At 48.2% G+C, this 21,041-nt stretch overlaps 1 protein-coding gene across 1 annotated transcript; it reads left to right on the top strand.

Annotated features, from left to right (window-relative positions):
• Positions 1–14,737: 14,737 nt before the first annotated feature.
• On the top strand, positions 14,738–19,547 carry PDP2 (pyruvate dehyrogenase phosphatase catalytic subunit 2). The gene is made up of 2 exons (XM_032854280.1): positions 14,738–14,872; positions 16,967–19,547. Exon 2 carries the CDS (start codon positions 17,021–17,023, stop codon positions 18,614–18,616), a length of 1,596 nt encoding a protein of 531 aa, XP_032710171.1. The 5' UTR covers positions 14,738–14,872; positions 16,967–17,020; the 3' UTR covers positions 18,617–19,547.
• Positions 19,548–21,041: the final 1,494 nt, after the last annotated feature.

The raw sequence follows: 21,041 nt of genomic DNA, 5'->3' as shown, positions 1-21,041 counted from the left end.
AAATATAAAACTATTTTAAAATCAAAAGTAGCCTCTTTATAATCGCAGCCCAAGATCTGACCCTTTTACCTCCAAATGGGGTGCCCCAGCAGGATCCCAAATGCCTCCAGCAAACCTAGCCTCAAGGGACCCAGGACCATGTCCTCAATCCTTAGCCAGGGCAAGACTGCCTCCTGGAGCTGGCGCAGGGCACATTTGGAGCGTTGAAGACGAGATCGGCTCTGCTTGCTCCCAAGATCCCAGAGAGCCCTCCCTGGCAGCCAGGGTGGCCCTCGAAAAGATCTGGGTTGGTGGACCAGGCCAGTGGCCACAGCTTGCTGAATCTGCAGTCTAGGGGCACTGCCTTCCCTCCAAACCTGGAGGAGCCAGGCCCTGGGTCTCAGAGCAGCTCTTCTCTGGGCCTCAGGAGATAGGGCGGTTGTAAAGACCTGGCCCCCTGGGGTTCTGTCTACAGAGGACCTGCTCCCAACCTGCGGGTTCCCTACAGGGCTAGCCAGGGACACCCATCTGCCAAAGTGCTTATTTACGAGAAAAGTGGCCTGTGGCCTGAGCAAAGGTTGGGAATACAGACAGAAATGGATCTGAGGGGGCACCTGGATGGCTCAGTGGGTTAAAGCCTCTGCCTTCAACTCAGGTCATGATCCCAGGGTCCTGGGATCATGCCCCACGTCAGGCTCTCTGCTCAGCAGGGAGCCTGCTTCTCCCTCTCTCTGCCTACTTGTGATCTCTGTCTGTCAAATAAATAAATAAAATCTTTTTTAAAAAAATGGGTCTGAGGTGATGGTTGCAAGGTATGCTGATGGCACTGCTGTCAGAGTTCATGTCTGGGAGGGCGCCCCACTGATGTCCAAGCTGAGAGGTCCTGGAGCAGGACAGAGGCTTTCGCCACAGCTGGGGCTGGCCTGAGGATGGGGTCACACAACAACATCTGCCCAGCCAGGACAGCTTAGGAGTCCCCCATGTCCATGGGTCACAACATCAACTCTGAGCTTACTTTTGAAGGAAGACTAAACTGCTGGTTGGTCATAATTCCGAGGGGAGTGGGGAATGTGATTCTGGAGCCTGGAAGGTTCTGGTATTTGTCCTGCAGCCAGAGGCAGGGCCTGGGGCATGCATCCCTTTTGGAGCCTTTTCTGCTCACAAACTTGGGCAGATGCATGGGCACCTCTATACCTGGGCATTGTACCACATGTCACTCAAGTCCTTGGAAGCTTGTGTTCTCCTCTGTAAAGCAGAAATGATATAATGTGAGTCACATTTGTAATTTCAAGTTTTCTAGCAGCTCCATTTTCAAAGGTAAAAAAAAAGGGGTGCCCTTTTTTTTTGGCTCAGTTGGTAGAACGTCGGACTCTTGATCTTGGGGTTGTAAATTCAAGCCCCATATTGGGTATAGAGATTTAAGTAAATAAATAAACTTTAAAAAAGAAAGTGAGGAAATATTAATAAACAAATAGTAAAAAAGAAGTAAGTATATTTAATTTGAATAATATATTTAACTTAATTATGTCCAAAGTAATTGCCATTTCAACATGTCATCCATATGAAAAAAATAATGAGATATTTCACATTGCATTTTGTGCTCAGTTTCTGAAATCCAGTGTGTACTTTACACTTACAGCATAGCTTGATTCAGAGTAGCTACATTTCAAGTGCCTAAGAGCACATGTGGTCAGTGGCTACCACATTGGATAGCACAACCCAAAACGGATGTTTCCCTTTGCAGGGCCGTCTGCTAGCAAGGTGTCCAAATAGGCCCTCCAGCTGAGCCGGTAGCCAGGCAAGGTGGTGGCAGGAATGAGCCAGATCTGCTCCAAGCCTCTGTCCTCCACAAGGGCAGTTTCAGAACATTTGATGCCAAACTGGCTTCCTCTGTCGGGGCCTGCCACCTCCAGGAAACCTCCAACCTGGCCGGCCCTGCCCCAGGTCACTCTGCAGGACCTTTGCTGTTCCTCCAGGAGAAAAGCCAAGACCCCTCAGTGAGGAACTGACTGCAAGAGACCATCAAGAGTGGGAGAAGGTGGTCGTGTCCCCGAGAAGGGTACTGGCTTGGTTGAGGAGACTTGATCAGTCTGAGAGGGCTTCCTGGAAGAGGGGTCCAAAGCCAAAGTAGTTGGCATCCCAGCAGAGGCACAGAAGCCTCAGCAGCAGTGAACATTTACCAGACCGAGAGGAAGGCCTGGCTATGACCGAGCATGTATCAACCAAGAGGGGATGTGTGGCTGGGGCCACAGGCCTCCCCAGGCTATGGAGGCCTCCAGTGCCAGGGAGAAGTTGACCTTATATATCCAGGTGGCGTGAGGAGCTGCTGGAGGTCTGGAGCAAGACGGGGGCCTCCCAGATTAGAGGAAGAGGACGCTCTCTGAGGCTCAGAAAGCACTAGGCATCATTTGGCCTGACTCCACCTTCCAACACAGGCTCAAGTGCAAATTCTGACAGGTACAATCCATCAGGCTCTCCCACTGCCCCTCCTCAGCCTAGCGGAATGGACGCACACCTGGGCCCTGGCGGTTCTTGGCTTGGCAGTCTCTGAGTCTAATCTAAATCCCTTTAGCTGCAATTCAAATATTTTTGTCTTCAGAGGCTTGGGAGGGTGAGCAGGTGGCTCTTCGGTCCCCCTGAGTTGTTCTCTTGGGACAGGCATTGTGGAAAAGGTAAAGGAACACAGGGCTAGAGGGTCATCTGGGCTCCCAGGGGTCCCTCAGGTTTTCAGGAAGGAGCTCTTCCTCCTCCTCCTCCCCCTCTCTCAGCTCCTGCTGTGAGCGGCAAGTCCTTGGTTGCTCTGGGCATGGTGCCTCCAGAGGGCACACCATCCTGTCTCTCCAGCTTCCCAGGCCTCCCCAGGGAACTGGGAAGCGGGTCCTTGCTGCTGCTGCTACTGTACCCACATGTTCAAGAGTAGAGTTTGAGGGTGCCTGGGTGGCTCAGTGGGTTAAAGCCTCTTGCCTTCGGCTCAGGTCATGATCTCAGGGTCCTGGGATCGAGCCCCGCATCGGGCTCTCTGCTCAATAAGGGAGCCTGCTTTCCCCGCCCTCTCTGCCTGCTTCTCTCTGCGTACATGTGATCTCTGTCAAATGAATAAACAAAATCTTAAAAAAAAAAAAAATAGTAGAGTTTGGAGGGTATAACTTTTTCAGCCCGAGGAAGCCATAGTAAGAATCAGTAAGCTGCTCAGAGACTCCCAGAGGAGCCACACCAAAGGATTTCCCGTTCTGACCCCTCTATACAGACAGAACAACTGAGGCCCAAAGAGGGAACAGAGTCTGTCGAAGTGAACTGGGGGGAGAGCTGGGATTTATGACTCCTGGTCCAGTGCTCTTCACTCCTCAGGAGAACCTTACACAGCAGGGAGACCTGGACACAGAATAAGCATGTGCTTGCCTGTCACGGAGCCCGGAATCTCACCACTGGAGCTTCAGTGCTCAGTTGACGTGGTCCCCTGACGAAATGCAGTGGCACCTTCTGGGGGAATGATTTTATCATCTCCCTTTCAGTCTGCCCTGTGACTTCTTCTATGCATCTCAGTTCCACATCTGCACAATGTGTCAGCAGGAGGGCTGAGGGGTCTAAGGTAGGACTTGAGGGAGGAGAGAAAGCAGATTTCCCAGAAGTGGAGGCAAGCTGTGGCTGAGTTCTGGGCCAGAGGACAGCTCTGGATCTCAGGATGTGGGTCACCCCCTGTGCCCCCAAACTACAAGGGGCCAAGGTGCTGGGCCCAAACCAGCAGGGCTAGATGAACTGGAAGTGTCTCCCAAACCCTCCAGACCTATGCACATCAGTGTAATGGGATTACCTGGCTGAATTTCCAGCCAGCCCAGCTAATGTGGGCTCAGAGCTTATCTGAAATGGTTTACAGGAAATAAATACATTCCCTGTGTTTCACATATCGAAGTCCATGAACTATGCCCCATACAAACAACAGCATCTGTACTTCAGAAGTCAGTGCTTGGAAATGATTTCTCTCCTAGGAGAGCAGAGCTCTAATGGTTTAATTTCAGGCAGAGGCAGGTGAGCTGAAAAGATATTTCGGGGGCAGCCAAGCCTTTGAAGCCCTGGCCCCGGTACTAAATCTAGAAGCCTGTGGTTTCTGGGGGCAGCAGAGGGGACCGGGAGGGGAGCTCTTCCCTCCTGTTACAGCTTGGGTCTACTAGGTGCAGAGCTGCTCACATGGAGCCTATGACCCCAGGTTGGGGGTAGGGGAGCCCTCCGTCAACCGGGCTACTTTAGCTGGTGCCAGTGGTGGCTCCAGCAACTCCACGGGCTCAGATCAGGGCAGCAACAGCCAGCTCTACAGTCTTGGGGGCGCCTGCTTCAATCTCAGGGCCCCCTGAGGTTAGATGTCACACTGAGGAAAGAAAGTCAGGTGTCTGGCAGCAGGCAAAAGCTTGACCAATCTCAGCCGACTTTCCTAAGCCTTTACTGTAAGCCGAGACCCCCAGAGATGGATCCTCGGTGCCTGTGGCCCGTAAGACTTGGAATGTCAGGAAATGTCAGGCTTGGGATTATTCACATTGACACCCAGGAAAACCGCGGTTGCAGCCACAGGAACAGAGAGATAGGGATGGCTGATGTTTAGGGCTCTGCTAGCAGATCCAGAATCCATTACCCCCAAACCTTTTCAGTTTAGCATAATTTCAGACTTTAGAAAAGTTAAAAAAATAATAATACACTGAATATACTGTAGACTTGTCAACAGACTCCCCATTTTATCGCATTTGCTTTCTCTCTATCCCTCTTTCTCTCCATATATATGAATTTTCCCAGTGCATTTCCTAAAAATGAGGGCATTCCATTATGTAATCACAGTATGAGAATCAAAAGCAGGAAATTAACATTGTTATGTTACTATGACTGCATCAACATACCTTATTCATATTTTGCCAATTGTCTCAATGATGTCTTTTGTAACAGCAATGACAAAAACTCCCAGATCATGTCCCGGATCATGTACTCCATTCGGTTGTCCAGTCCCCTTAGTGTCCTTTTCTCTGGACAGTTCCTCCATCTGTTTGCCTTTCATGACACTGAAACAGTCAGAGAGGACAGGCCAGTTAGTAGTAGAAAAAGTCCCTCAGTTGGGTTTGTCAGATGTGTCCTCAAGGAGACTCGGGTTATCCACTTTTCACAGACTGAGCACACCTATGGAACTAGCATCCAGAGCAGCAAAGGTATGTTTCCAGCATTCCCCAAACCCCCATGTCTTCATCAAGTTCCTACCTCCCAAAACTAATCACCATCTTGACTTCTAAGAGCATAAATTACATTTGTCTGGTTTGGGTTTTTTTTTTTTTAAAGATTTTATTTATTTATCTGACAGACAGAGATCACAAGTAGGCAGAAGGGCAGGCAGAGAGAGAGAGAAGAGGAAGCAGGCTCCCTGCGGAGCAGAGAGCCCGATGTGGGGCTCCATCCCAGGACCCTGGGATCATGACCTGAGCCAAAGGCAGAGGCTTTAACCCACTGAGCCACCCAGGCGCCCCCATTTGTCTGGTTTTGAACTTCAAATGAAATCATTCATTTCAGAAACCTTCCTAGCTTCTGACTTTTTGGCTCAAATTATGTTTGTGAGATTCTCGGCACCGACTTTTTTTTTCAGAGCCTACTTTTTATAATATAAATGCAATACCTCCCATGATGAACCTTCAATGGAAATCAAAGAAAATACAATTTATCTACGTACCTGATTTTTTAAAAAAATCACTTAAATGCCTTAGTTGTAATATAAAGGACAGCCCTTTATATTACATGTTTATATATACAAATAACATACTTTTCAATAAAATAATACGTGTATCAGGAATGTAAATGCTAGCTCACAAGGATGTGATGAGATCTTTTGAGGTTTCTACCCATATACAGAGGCCTCACAACATGGCAGCTACAAATTCATTCCAGGTAGAGGGACATGAGTATTTTGCCACCATGGTGTGATTTTCCTAGATAGTGAACCACTCCTGTACTTTTCAGAACAGACATGAAAAGATTCCATCTACTCACTGGATTTGAAAAGCATGTTTATCCACTGTACAATGTTTCATAAGTCATCATATTTTAACTCATAGGGGGTGAAATTTGTCTCACAAGACTATGAGCAGAACAACCCACAAATTAGACATAATTGGTAAAATTCCAAACAACACAAAGTACAATAATTTGTTTTATATTAAAACTGTGCAAGCATTACTCTGTGTTTCTAAATAAAATGGAACCGGGTTGTATGAAGTGAATAAGTCATGGGGATAAAATATAGAGGACAGGGAATATGGTCAATGGTATTGTAATAGTGTAATATGATGACAAATGGTCCTACACTTGTGGTGAGCATAACATAATATATGGATTTGTCCACTGTGCTGTACACACTGTGCTGGACTAACATTGTTTATCAACTATACTCCAACTGACAAAAAGGAACAAGGCTGTAGGCTCCAAAGAAGATAAACCGATTCTTCACCCGTCTGAACATCCAGGTGAGACATTCAAAGGTAGGGCAGGACTCGGACAATTCTTTGTTGTGTCAAACTGCTCTGTAGGATTTCTAGTACCACTGACAACCCCGAATGCCAGGAGTCTCCCCAACCATGTGATTGGTGCCTTCGAGATGCCCTACATGCTCTCCAAGGTGGTCCCATGAGTCGAGGACACAAAAGAGGAGGCCATCTGGAGGTCAAAGGACCACAGGGAGAGGCACCTGAGTGAGAGGGTAGAGGGTTGGGCATGGCCTGAAGAAAGTGGGGGCCCAGGTGAGAGCACTAATGAGGGGTTCTAAGGGGCCTCTCCAAAGTCAGCTCCAGAGAGGATAGGTTGCTTTCTAAGGATGGAGGGTTGCACACCCCGTGTGAACTTTGCTGCCTCTCACCCAGCTCTTCCCTCAGGGGATGCCACCGGATCTACACTTTCCTGGTTATCAACTACTCTGGGCCCCTCAAGGACTGCACCTAAGCCACACACTGAAAGGATTATGGGGCCCTCACATTGGTAATTAAGTACAAAAACAGTGCAAGATGTTACTAAAGTGGTAGGTAACTATAAAGAAGGTAAACATAATTCTGATTTCTCTCCTCACATTTATTTCAATAAAATGTTAACTAACAAATTCTTTTAAGGCACCTTCCTTTGGATCTCCTCTGAGACAGGCTCCATGTGCCTGTGGGGTGACCCACCAGTGAACACAATCTATGAATTAACTTCTTTTTAATGAATAGACTCATTAATTAACTCATTTCATTAATTGACCCACGACCTTTTGAAGTGGGTACCATTCTTATTTCCATTTTGCAGATGAGACACTGAGGATCAGATTGATGAAGACACTTGCTCTGGGTCACATGGTTGGAGCTGGGGCCAGGACTGGCCTACCTCGAGCCAAGACTGTGCACCACTCTCTAGGCCTCTTGAAAGGCATTGGTCAGGGGATGCCTGGGTGGCTCAGTCCGTTAAGCCACAGCCTTCTGCTCAGGTCATGATCTCAGGGTCTTGGGATCAAGTCCTGAATCAGGCTCTCTGCTCAGCAGGGAGCCTGCTTCTCTTTCTACTTCTGCCTGCCACTCTGCCTACTTGTGTGTGCTCTTTCTTTCTCTCTCTCTCTCTCTCTCTCTCTATATATACATATATCTGACAAATAAATAAATAAATAAATAAAATCTAAAAAAAAAAAAAAAGAAAGGCATTAGTCAGCCTCCCCACTGATGACAGTTTTGTGGAGGGATGTGTATGCATGTAGACTCTCTCTCTCTCTCTCTCTCCCTCCCTCCCTCCCTCCCTCCCTCCACCAGCTCTGGGAAGTGAGAGATGCTCGCTCAGGTGCTTCCCGCAGTATGTTTACGCCCCCTTGTGGCCACATGTGAGGCTGTAGCTCGGTCTAGATTGACTAGTCCATTCTAGTCAATATCCACCAGCAGGAGCCCAGCCTAGCTACTTAGCTAGCTATGCTAGGAAAGAACCTTGGGAGCGAAATGGGGGAGTAACTCTTGTTAAAATATTTAAAATATTGTGGGGCTCCTGGGTGGCTCAGTGGGTTAAGCCTCTGCTTTCGGCTCAGGTCATGGTCTCAGGGTCTTGGGATCAAGCCCCGCATCGGCCTCTCTGCTCAGCAGGGAGCCTGCTTCCTCCTCTCTCTCTGCCTGCCTCTCTGCCTACTTGTGATCTCTGTCCATCAAATAAATAAATAAAATCTTAAAAAAATTTTTTAAAATATTGTTGTTGCTGTTTGTGCTCCTGCTTTGCTGGGCACCTTAAGCTCTTGCTTCCTCTGCTGTCCAGGGACTCCCGTCCTGGGTGGAGCAGGAAACTGGTCAGTGCCACCAAGCACCACTGGGCTATTGGGAAAAGGGCATATGGAGGCCTGAGGCAAAGGCCCCACTGTTCATTAAAGGTATGGAGGATTGAGGAGGGCATGCCAGGCAGGGGAACAGCAGGGGCTTTGCCTTGGAGGTAGTTACATGAAACTGAAGTTAAGTGTGAAAAAAAAAAAGCTGAATTAATTTTGACCCAGTCTCCAGCATAGCCTGGGGATGGGGGTGCCCTGATTACAGTGATGGGTCCTAGTTCTTCAGACAGAAATAGCTCCAGAGCCAAGGAAAGGAGGACAGCTCTGCTTCAACACCCTCACATACTCCTTTTTGCCCCCATTCCATAGTCACTATACAGCTAGGAGGAGGGATATGACCCTGCAACAAACATGGGAATGACTGCCCCCGTTGAGCAGATGGTGATACAGAGACTCTAAATTTGACTGATGTCCCTTGCTCAAGTCATGCATCCAACTGACGGCAGTGCTGGGGTTCTTATGTCTGCCTGACCCATAGCCCAGCCTCTGAAACCACCACATTACATGGGGTACCTCATGCTAGAAGACGCTCTTGTCTTTTGGAAAAGCAGGTATAAAAAATGCTCAAAAACTTCATAAATGAGCCCTGAGGTCACAGTGGCACCCTGTCCCTAGGCAGGGAAGAAAAACTACCCAGTCCGTGGGTTCTCAGCCTTCTACAAGAAGTAGGGTGTTGAAGTGGAAGTTTAGATTGTTGCTATTGGCCGATTAAAGTATCTTTGGTTTTTCATGAGTGTGTTTGCAAGGCACTAAGAGACCAGGCTCAGAAAAGACACATATGTCTTTTCACATATGTCATGGAGATGAAGGCCCAATTTAAATTAGTCTTTACCTAAAGATGCCTAAATAAGGGGTGCCTTGCTGGCTCAGTCAGTAGAGTATGTGACTCTTGATCTTGGGATTGTGAGTTCAAGCTCCACATTAGGCCTAGAGCTTACTTAATAATAATAATAATAATAATAATAAGATTGACTAAATAAAATGACAGTATGGGGAGAGAGTATCTTTCCCTCAGGGGAACTCTTCCTCTGGCTTTAGAGAAGCTCCAACAGGCCCCTTAGGCTATTAAACATGGATAAAAAGCTTCTAGAAGAGTGGCTTGACTGTGAGTCCAGAGAGCAGGGCTTGGAGCCTTCTTAGCCACAAGCATGAAAGTGGGACCCCTGGGAACCTGGGTAAGTCAATTCAGGTCTCTGGACTTCATTTTGCTCTTCAAAGAACGGCTATCTAAGCATTTCATGAAGTACATGGGTTCTGCCAGATGTGACTAGATTTATAGCAAAAAGGAGGCCCATGGTGAAATATTTAGAATTGCTCCAAGAAAGTTGGATGAATTCCTTTTACTGCATGATTTCTCAGTGCCCTGACTAAGTCAATGTCCTTTTGAATCTGTTCCAGGGGTGGGTAGTACAGATGGGGCTCTTTATCTCCTGGAGATTTTTCTGGGACGCTGCTCCACGAAGCACACTTTTAGAAAGTGAGATGCTTTCTCCTGTTCTTTCCAGCCCTGGCGCAAGGGTTAAAGATGAGGAAGGCAGGCCCTGCCATAAAATTCAAGTCCAAGACCTTTGTCCTTGCTGTTTTTTCTCCAACGGAATGCTCTCTCCCAGAGAGGACAGCCTCACTCTCTAACTTCCTTCAGGTCTCTCTCCAAAGCCTATCTTATCAGAGGAGCCTTCCCTGATTTCCCTGTATAGAACAGCCTTGGGGTCCCTGGCCCTCTCTCCAGGTGCCTCCATTGTCCTAAGGCAGCCCACTGTGCCTTCTCCTCTCCCAGTCCTACATGTAAGGGTGTAGGACAGACATTATTGGGGATTTTACTGATTATTAAATAACGTGATGCATGTCAGAAAAGAAAAAGTGTATAAAGAAACAAATGGAAAAGGAAAAAATGTGAAAGTTTCATGACCCAGAGATAAGCATTGTTAACAGCTAGGTGCGGGCCCTGCTGTTCAACTTTTCTCTGCACGCAAAGATATAGGCACAAAGGGAAGAAGAGTAGGAGGAAAAAATGCATAAATAAATATTATTATCACACACACACACACACCCAGTTGTAATCTGGCTTTTCATCTGATGTTCTCTTCTGTCCTAGCTAATAGCTCCTTCCTGGCCTTTCCAACCACACGCTTAGTGTCTTGTTAGATGTCGGGAGGACCCCTGCTCAGGTGACACTTGTACCCCCTCACCCCTTAGCCTAGGTCACTGTGTCCCTCAAGGAATTGCCCCTGGGCCTGAAAGGGGCGCTCCAGGGCCTTGGGGTGGGAGCCCCACAGGAGCAGCACAGAGCACCTGCTGGGCACCCTTAGTTTCTTAGAGAATTTCACAGGGTAGCTTAGGCTATGCCGCAGGGACATTGTTTGCTGATGGAGCCTACTCCACACCCTGCAGCTACAAGAGAAAGCATGAGAAGCGTGGAGGGGCTCCAGGGCTGTCTTCCAACTCCCTCTTGCTTCCTCTTACCTATACCAAACCCCAAGAGCGGTTCTTCTGCTCCACTCCAAACTTACTTTCAAGAAAAGATATGAGTCACTGGCAACTTGAAGTGCCAGTGCCAACTACCAGGCCCACAAAACTGCCCCTTCCAAGCAAGGGTAGTTCTACAGAGGCTCAGAGAGAAAAAGTGACCTGCCCAGCAAACAGGAGCAAGAGTTGGGCCTCAGGTGTAGGACTCCAGGATGATGGAAAATTCTGGGCCTGCTGGTGAATAAGTCTGAGTCAAGATGGCTGTGGGATGGTGGTGGCCAAGGGACTGATTGTTTTGGGGTTACAGGAGATGACCTCTGGCCTAGGTCATCACAGCCTTGGGTGCAGCTGATCCACCAAGCAGGTAAGAGATTGATCTGTGTTTGGAAAAGCCTTCAAGAGACAGAAGTACCAAATGAGTTTTCCCCTAAGGGGTCTGCCCGTCTGCCTCCAGGGAAGGCCAATCTTTATCTTTGGCTCTACTACCTAGGAGCTTAACACAACCACTTTGAGGCTTCCTGATAACCTGGTGAGGTCTGTTGCTTCAGAGCAAGTTTGAGGAGAGGGCTGAAACAAGACCTGTATTTTTAAAAAATTCCCAAGCCTTTGTCACTAGTGTCCCCAAGACTTGCTAAATATGTCCTTGAGTTTGCTACTCTGTATGGATTGTTAACCATTCCCTCTGAAGGAGAGAGGGCCTGTGTGTGTGCGTGCGTGCAAGCACACACGTGTCCATGTGTGTGGTCAGTTTGGGAGAAAATGGCACCAGGAAAAGCCACCTGCTTGGACAAATGTGGTGAAGCTGAGTTACTTGATTTGGGATGGCACCAGTCTGGGATACAATTGTCTGAGAGTACAGATGTGCTCAGAGCAGTGGGAAGGTTTTTCTGGGTTTATTCAGATGTGTTGAGGAGCGATGATGCCTCAGAACCTCTCCATGGATAAGCGCATCTACTCACTGGCAAAGAAGAAAGATACCTGAGGTTTCTACAGATTCTCACAGATATCAGGCCTAGACGTTATAGTTTTGGCAGTTGGGGAAAAAAAAAAATGGCTGTACCATTTCAGTTCCCCCGACACAACATTATCCTCAGATCCAGCTTTCCTAACATTCCATAGAAACTCTTATCCGTGTAGCTAGCAACTCAGGGAATTTTGCCAAAATCATCTAAGATATCTAACTCCCTACCCAGGTCAGGCTGTTTTTTAAAATACAGTTTTGCTGCTGCTGCTTCTCCTTCCTCTCCTTCTTCTCCTCCCCCTCCTCCTCCTTTCTTCCCCTGATTATACAAGATAGGCCAGATGGAGTGATATATATGTATGTTTACTGTAGAAAATTCATATTGGGGATGCTTGGGTGGCTCAGTGGATTAAAGCCTCTGCCTTCAGCTCAGGTCATGATCCCAGGGTCCTGGGATTGAGCCCCACATCGGGCTCTCTGCTTAGCAGAGAGCCTGCTTCCTCCTCTCTCTCTGCCTGCCTCTCTGCCTACTTGTGATCTCTGTCAAATAAATAAATAAAATCTTAAAAAAAAAAAAGAAAGAAAGAAAATTCGTATTGTTTACCTTTGACTGTCTCTCTCTCTCTCTCTTTTTTTTTAAAGATTTTATTTACTTATTTGATAGAGAGCACACATGCAAATGTGGGGAAGAGCAGAGGAGCAGATAGAAGGGGAGGTGGAGGGAGGAAAGGGAAAGAATCTCAAGCCCACTCCACACTGAGCACTGAGTGTGGAGACTAAGTTGGGGCTGGATCTCACTACTCTGATCACAACCTGAGCAGAAACAAGAGTCAGATGCTTAACGGACTGAGCCACCAAGCCACCCCTACCTTTGACTATCTCTTTAAGATAAATTAAAAGAAGTAGAGTAAGTGGATCAAAGATCTGTCCATTGGGTAGCCTCAATTTACACTCCCAGCTGCCTAGATGGCAATGCCTACTCACCAGTATGAAGTACTCATGTTTTAATGTTTGTCAGGCTGATTGACAAAAACCAGTATCTCATTTTAATTCATGTGCTCAGTTTGGACTGAGGCCGAGTATTTTTACATTTCCTCAGAAAACGATAGCTGATCTGCTGCTCTTCCCTTCTCAAGGAGAGTAAGTCCTTTTTCTTCATTTGTCTTCTTATAAGGCCTTGAAACAAAGAACCACTAGGAGACTGGCTGGAGTTCTTGGGCTGACTATCATATGTCAGTGACTGAGCTACTAGTTATAACCCTTGAAGGAAAGTTCCAGTGCACACAAAATTATCAAGGGTATATTTTTATTTTGGAATTGTTGTTGTGTGTGGTAACTTAGAAAAACTCTGTGGTTTCAGAGTTAACAGAGTGCTATAATTTTTCTCAGGAAAGTGTGGTAGGGGCAGCCAGCTGTGTGTCTCCAGCAGTCACCTCAGGCACCCATAAACACCTACAGATGGAGTAATTAAGCTGTGTCACTCTTTGTCACCCCAAATGAATTATCTATATGAAAAATAAAAATAAAATTGCACCATTTCTTTAGAATGCCTTGGAGCTACTTTTAGTTTCAGTCTGAAAGAGTCTTCTCAATATCCAGGAAGAGAGATAATGCAAATTCTGACTTACAGATAAAACTTCCGGAAAGGGCCAAGGGTGAGCGGCAGTATGTCATACCAGGAGTAAGTCTGACAGGAGCTATCTGATGGCACACATGTCCTTGGGTCCAGGTGGGCTGGCCAGGCTCTCCAGGTAAGCCGGCGTCTTCCTTCCCGAAGACCACATTCTCAGGGCTCTCTAAGTGGCCTCTCTGGTCATCTCCTAGTTTTCTCTCCTCCAGGAAAGGACTGCACTTGCTTTACGACAGTTAGTAGAAGAGTTTGAGTAAAGCCATTAGTAAGCAAATGGGATAACCGGAATCCCACAAGGCGAGGGACTGAGGGATTATCTGGTATCTTGGTTCTCAGCCTTTCTCAACCTACCAACTGCTAACCATTCCCAGTAACTGTCAGTGACCAGACCAATGTAATTGTCTTTTGAAGGCCCAATGGTCCCTAGGGAACCAATGAAGACTGTAGAGCAGGAATTTAAGTTTTAGAAGTGTCACTGCATATTCTATGGAAGAAAAGCTGCTAAATTGTTAAGTGGAAGGTAGAGAGCCAGATGAGAGGATTGGAATAGGGCCCTGAAGTCGCCGGAGACAAAAGCCTGGATTGGAGAGATACTTGGGAGATAAAGCAAACGGGATTAGACAACTGACAGGAGAGGGGGTGGAAAGAGGGAGAGTAAAGACTCCCAGACTTCCAGGGGCACCCAGGTGGTTCAGTCAGTTAAGCCTTCGAGTCTGGGTTTGGGCTCAGATCATGCTCTCAGGGTCCTGAGATCCAGTCCCAGTTAGGTTTCCGCGTTCAGCGGGAGTCTGCTTAGGATTCTCTTCCTCCCCTCTCCCGCTACCTCTCTCTCTCTCTAATAAAAATAAATAAATCTTTAAAATAAAAAAAGACTCCCAGGCTTCTGGTTTAGGCCATCTGGGAAGACAGTGGGCCCATTACTGTAGGTTAGGGCAGGAGAGCAAGCGCAGGCTTGGCAGGAAGGCGTACCTACCGCCCCCCGAAGGAGGTGTACAAGTGGTTGAATATAAGGCTGTGGCGCCTGGGAGAGGGGTCTGGACCGGTCGGCAAAGCAATGGAGAGGAAGCCGTGAGGTATTATTAACAAGAGTAAGAAACTGAAGAGGCTTCTCGGTTTGGGGTGTGCAGAGTGTGGGAGGTAAAGTGGTGGGGTTCCAGACGGGCGCTCAGCCCACTCACCATTCAGAGCCCAGGAGACTGGTGGGGATGGGTGGGGAGGAACCGGATTTGGTCCCTCCCGCCCTTCCCGCCCCCTTGTCCTCCTCGGCTATTGGACAATTCCTCTGTCCGTCAAGAGCCCGCCTCCGCAGGTGAACCAATAAGAGCCGGCGAGAGGATGCTTCCTTCTCCATCTAGATTTGCACAAGGGGCCGCTTCAAGGAGGTGAGGCTGGAGGAGCGGCAGCCGCGGCACTGTGCGCAGGCGCGGAACTGACGGGACGGACCAGGCGGCGGTGGCGCTAGCTGGTGAGAGGAGAGCGAAGGTCCGAGGTAAGGAAGGGGGGCGATCGTGGGATGCGGACTCTTCCTCCAACCCCACTGGGTGTCGCCTGCGCCTGGCTCATCCCGGCCCGCAAGATCGGATCAGGTGATGGGGTGGAGAGCCCAGGTGAGATGAGGTGAGTGGGCGGACCCGCAGCGACGGTCACCCCACCGCGCGCACGCGCCACGTGGGCTCGCGGACTTGCCAAGGACCCTTGGCTTCGGACCCGGGCACCGCACGAGCTGCTTTAGCCCTTGGAGCACCCCTGTGAGCTAGGCGCCTGAATTTGCCTGTTTCGCAGGCTGAAGCTGGGGCTCAGGGACGTGGCCGGTGCGGGCTTGAGGGAGATCGGGCTCGGTGGACTCCGGAGCCCGAACTCTTCTTTATGAGGCTGTGGGTCAGAGACTTGAACTTGGGACCTGTTTGGTTTTTTGAGGGGCGCGAAATTGTTTGGATCCCGGCTGCGGCGGACCTTCTTGGGCTGGAAAGGGTTGCCTGGTTTCTCTGCAGGGCCCGGGCGGAGTGGGAGGTGCCAGGCGCCCTCTGTACTCCTTGACCTACCACCCGGTCCCCAAGTTCAGCGGGGTGGGCTGAGGGGAGGAGGACGATCCTCAGTTCTGTAAGCTCCCAGTGCCTCAACAGACAAACTTGTGGAGGGCTGGTCTTCTGAACAAAATCCGAAAACACGTGGGAAACGCTCCTCTTAGGTCATCTGAGAAAATAAAATAGAGCAGGGTTTTTTTGGTTTGTTTGTTTCTTTGTGTTTTTTTGGTCTAAGAAAAAAATGCCATCAGAGTCTGTTGAAGCTGCTAGGAAACTGTTCCTTTCGTGTCCTTGGGGAGGCATATGAATCTTGTGGAAATCAGTTTGGCAATATGAGTCTACACCCTTTGACCTACTGATTCTGGCCTTTGGAAAATAAGTAGGTTAAAACCTAAGTAGGGAAAAGGTTGGTGTGCAACACAGTGCAGTTTGGTGTTCATAAATGTTAGCCAGTGGAAACGATCTCTAAATCTACAACATTGGAGAACAGTTAAGTAAATTGAGATTGTTTATGCCAAAATGGGGTATTGCACATGTATGGAATGTAGTATTGTGAATAAAATACTCTTAAAAAGAAAATCACAGTGTAAGTTGTGGTTTCAACTATATAAAAATGTATACAGAAGGACTAGAGGAGTCACCTAATGATAAAAGTAATTACTACCTTTTTGGAGCAGAAGAGTCATATTTCATTAAATCCTCAAAAAAACCTCATGAGGCTAGTGTTCTCATCCCACCGTCAGACAGCTGGAGCTCAGTCAAGTGAAGCAGTGTATCTGATGTTAGAGAGCTCATGTCATACCTAGTTTGCTCTTGGGCCTTTGGCAATGCCATGTCAACCAGTAGTTGAGGGCCTGTTGTACACCTTGTGTAGGGCTGGGCCCTGGAAAGCCACTGGTGAGTAAGGGAACCTGGGTTCCTGATTTCATGGAGCTTATAGAACAGTGGAAAAGCAGATATTTAAATAAACACTTACAATCTGCTGGGGAAAGTGAACATGGAAGCTAGATCCTGGGCTCTGGCAAGGGAAAGGATTCGGGAAAGAAAAGAAAAAGAAGGAACCCCTGCGTCAGTTGTGAGGGATGAGTGAGCCCTGTGGGGAAGCCTATAGTGGCTCTCTAAGAGTGGAGAGCATATAAAAACCCTGTTTTCTCCACTTTCTGGAATGTTACTTATGTGTTGTAATGGGAGGTAGGGCAACTTACTTATGTATTTTGAATTTAGTCAACTCTTTTGAAGTTTATCTTAAACTGCATTTGTTCAGGATGGTAGCACATGTTTTCAGAAGTCATTGTTTGTTTGTTTGTTTGTTTTTTAAGATTTTATTTATTTATTTATATGATAGAGATCACAATAAAGCAGAGAGATAGGCAGAGAGAGAGGGGGAAGCAGACTCCCCGCTGAGCAGAGAGCCCGATGTGGGACTCAATCCCAGGATCCTGGGATCATGACCTGAGCCGAAGGCAGAGGCCCCAACCCACTGAGCCACCCAGGGTCCCCCAGAAGTCATTGTTTTTAAGAAAATGAATTTGAGCTTTCTTCAACTCTTTAATTTTCAGGTCTAAAGAAAGCCCCTTTTGCTGAAGGAACACATTTGCTGGTATAGTTTCATAATGCCAAGTACTTTGCCCTTCTGGATCTTAAAAAATTCTGCAAGGAGCGGCATTGCCACGTTACAGGGGGGCAAACGTTTATATTCAAGGTGGGCCTCAAATGGAAATGAAGCAAGTTGGAGACTCTTTTCCCACCTACCAAGCACCAGAAAAAGCAGTGTCCCGTGCAGTGGCTTCACTCTGCAGAAAGCCTCCAGACATACATCAACAGAGGAAGATGACTTTCAGTTGCAGCTCAGCCCTCAGCAGGTAAATGAAGTTCTGAGAGCTGGCGAGTCAGCCCACAAGATTCTTGACCTTGTCAGTGGAGTCCCAAATTCTGTGTTACGGTTTGAGAGCAACCAGCTGGCTGCCAATTCCCCAGTGGAAGACCGTCGAGGTATCGCTACCTGCCTGCAGACCAATGGTCTGATGTTTGGCATCTTTGACGGACATGGTGGCCATGCGTGTGCTCAAGCAGTGAGTGAGAGGCTCTTCTACTATGTGGCTGTGTCACTGATGTCCCAGCAGACCCTGGAGCGGATGGAGGGAGCTGTGGAAAGCATGAAGCCCCTGCTGCCCATCCTGCATTGGCTCAAGCGCCCAGGGGACAGTATCTACAAGGATGTCACGTCCGTGCACCTCGATCACCTCCGTGTCTACTGGCAGGAGCTGCTTGACCTGCACATGGAAATGGGACTCAACATTAAGGAAGCATTAACGCATTCCTTCCAGAGACTGGATTCTGACATCTCGCTGGAAGTCCAGGCGCCCCTGGAAGATGAGATGACAAGGAACCTTTCACTCCAGGTCGCCTTCTCTGGGGCAACAGCTTGCATGGCCCACGTGGATGGAGTTCACTTGCATGTGGCAAACGCTGGTGACTGTCGGGCCATCCTTGGGGTCCAGGAGGACAATGGCATGTGGTCTTGTCTACCCCTCACCTGCGACCATAATGCCTGGAACCCGGCCGAGCTGTCGCGGCTGAAGAGGGAGCACCCTGAATCAGAGGACAGGACGGTCATCGTGGACCACAGGCTGCTGGGCGTCCTCATGCCCTGCAGGGCCTTTGGGGACGTCCAGCTGAAGTGGAGTAAAGAGCTGCAGCACAGTGTCCTGGAGAGGGGCTTTGACACCGAGGCCCTCAATATTTACCAGTTCACCCCCCCGCACTACTATACTCCCCCCTACCTGACTGCCAAGCCTGAGGTCACCTACCACAGGCTGAGACCCCAGGATAAGTTCCTCGTGCTGGCCTCGGATGGTCTGTGGGACGTGCTGGGCAATGAAGAAGTGGTGAGGCTGGTGGTGGAGCACCTGGCGGAAGCAGGTCGGCACAAGCCAGACCTGGCCCAGAGACCTGCCAACCTGGGACTCATGCAGAGCCTGCTGCTGCAGAGGAAAGCCCAGGGGCTCCACGCAGCCGACCAAAACGCGGCCACACGTCTGATCAGACACGCCATAGGGACCAATGAGTACGGGGAGATGGAGCCTGAGCGGCTGACAGCGATGCTGACGTTGCCAGAGGACTTGGCGAGGATGTACAGGGATGACATCACTGTCACGGTGGTGTATTTTAACTCAGACTCAATAGACACCTATTACAGGGCGGGTTGAGAGGCTCCCGTCTGGCCAAGGTTAACTTAAATGCTTTGCTAAGACATTTTTCATTTATCCTTAAGCTGGCTCTTCAGACCTTACTGTTAAAAAGGCAGGCAGATGTCGCTTGCTTAAAAATAGACTGACGTGAGCGAAAAAAACCAGCCTTGGTTTAAAAACAGTAGCAGTGATTTCATGTCCCCGTGTGTTTTGGTCACCTTTTCCAGGTAGAGAGGGCAGAGCGTGGAGAGCATATGGGCTTGGGCCCATAGCCAAAGCCCTTTTATAAAGACACTGTTGTTAAACTCAGCCTGAGCCTTCCGAGGGTAGGTTTAATCATCGTTCTGAGAATGTAAAGAACTTCAGGATTTTCTGAGGTTATGCCGCAAAATCAGCACACTTGGCAGTTTTCCCCAGTTCACAGTCGTGGACAGCTAGACTATGAAGGAAGGTTTTGTTTAGTTTTTATTTTTAAATTGCTAAGACCTAGGTTTACAAAGCATATTCTAGAATACTTTTCTATGCAACATTCGAACTTTTTTGTGTGACTCTACTTGTGAAAACATTATGTGATGCTACACCCTCGTTGTGTTTTAGTTTGGCCTAAAACCAAGTCCTCAGAGTTGCAAACCGGCCTGCTTGTAAGCATGCTTGGAATGACTCGTCTTGGTTTTCAGCCGAGAGGGGTGAGGGTGGGTAAGGCCTCTGCACCAGCTGAATTCACTTGTGCAGCTGGCGAGCGCTTCTGCTGTGTCTCACCCCTTGAACCTTGAGCCATACTAGGAGGTAACTTCTGTCTAAGCCTTAATTCCTGGCCTTCCCTGCGTTAATAAAATACCCTCCAGGGCTTAGCCTCTGGGCAGGTTAATTGAGAGCACTTAGCCTTTCTGATTATACCTCTCAAGCGTTCTTCTGTGAATTCCACCTAATCCTCCTGCCTCTGCTCTGCTGACTGTGCGGTGCTGTCCCGGAGGAAGGCCCCCTCTCCATAGGGTTGCAGGGAAGGAGAAGATGTGATTATGTACTATGATAGTTGGGACAGGTCAGTGGGCAGGACTGGCACGTGCTATGGATTTTGGACTTAAGACTAGACCTGAGCCTGGACTGTGAAAACACAAAGGATTTGAGAAGTCACTAGCGAAGGCTGCCTGTTCGTCTCCTGAAAGGCGGGAGGGTAGGGGGAGGAGTGAGATTGGTCAGACAGGACACTTGCCTGGAGACTGTACCCTGAACGGCCTCAGCTGCTCCTCAGGGAGCGGACCATATTTAGTATAGGAGTCGGGGCAAAAATAAAAATGTGACCCGTAATGGCTTCTGTGGGCAGCACAGTCTTCGTGTTTATTTCAAATGAAGCCACGTGCCTCCTTTCTCGGGGAACAAATTTCATGTTCTCGTGAATGGCGGTGGCATTTAAACAACAGGAAGTGTGTCCCTAAACAGAAACACACATATAATCCCACAAAGCTGACCATTCTGTCTTCCCACACTACATTGGTTGAACCCTCTCTTCGTCTCCACCTTGTGCCATCCACTGAAAGAAAAGAGAGTTTGACTTTTCGTGTCCCGGTGATATCCATTCACGTGTTGGGGGACTTCTAGCTGGGAGACATTCCTCTGTCTGCTTTCCAGTGTAACTTTTTGGTGACGGGGGCTTCGTCTCTACTCAGTGCTTCAGCCTTGGTCATTCTGTTCCAAAACCATTAGTGTTCCTTTTGATCTCCTGCATCTTAATTGAGAAATGAAACGTGAATCACTGCTATTGTGCTTGCAGGAAGGTTTTTGCTGGAGCTGAAGACTGCTTGTCTGTCATCCTTTGTTCTTGATGCCAGCTCAACCCTGGCCCACCTTGGGACATTTACCGTATTACCCCGACTGTCTGAATCCTGTTTGGGAGCCTAGCGTGGGTCACAAAATACATCTGATGCAGTAACTCATGGGACAGCTGAGAGGACACAGACTTCCTGCCTGCTTCTCCAAGCATATCTGTGTTCTCTCTCTGCCTAATATATTGCCCGCTTTCTAGTCGGTATATTGAAGTGGAAAAAAGGCTGATTTGTTGTCTGCCTTTTTTCACAGTGAACTCTCTCAGGCTCTCTCAGCTCTTTCCCTGAATGCTCCAAGGAGAGCCTCCTGGTTAAGCCCCAGCATGTCTGTCTCCCCGACCTAACTTCTTGTGTCACTGGCCTTTCTGAGACAACATAGGCTATTGCTGGAGGACACTGGAATTTGAGAGGGGGTTGGTGGTACTTGTCAGTCTTCCAAAGCATTTATCATTTCTTTTATGTGAAGCTTTCAATTTTGAGACATCTAAAATGAACTAAGAAATAAGATGGACCATTTAATATTTTGGATGTAACTTGAATACAGTATGCTTTGGTTCTTTAAATTGCGTCTTAGTTTAGGTAAGAAGCTTTGGTAATATTGGCATAATTTAGATATTGTT

Source organism: Lontra canadensis, unplaced genomic scaffold, assembly GCF_010015895.1.
Source record: "Lontra canadensis isolate GAN:19392208 unplaced genomic scaffold, GSC_riverotter_1.0 scaffold8, whole genome shotgun sequence".
NCBI classification, from domain to species: domain Eukaryota; kingdom Metazoa; phylum Chordata; class Mammalia; order Carnivora; family Mustelidae; genus Lontra; species Lontra canadensis.
This window is presented reverse-complemented; position numbering and strand designations above follow the sequence as displayed.

Excerpts from the sequence above, each read along its gene's own strand:
- PDP2 (XM_032854280.1), top strand. The coding sequence starts at position 17,021 with ATGCCAAGTACTTTGCCCTTCTGGATCTTAAAAAATTCTGCAAGGAGC.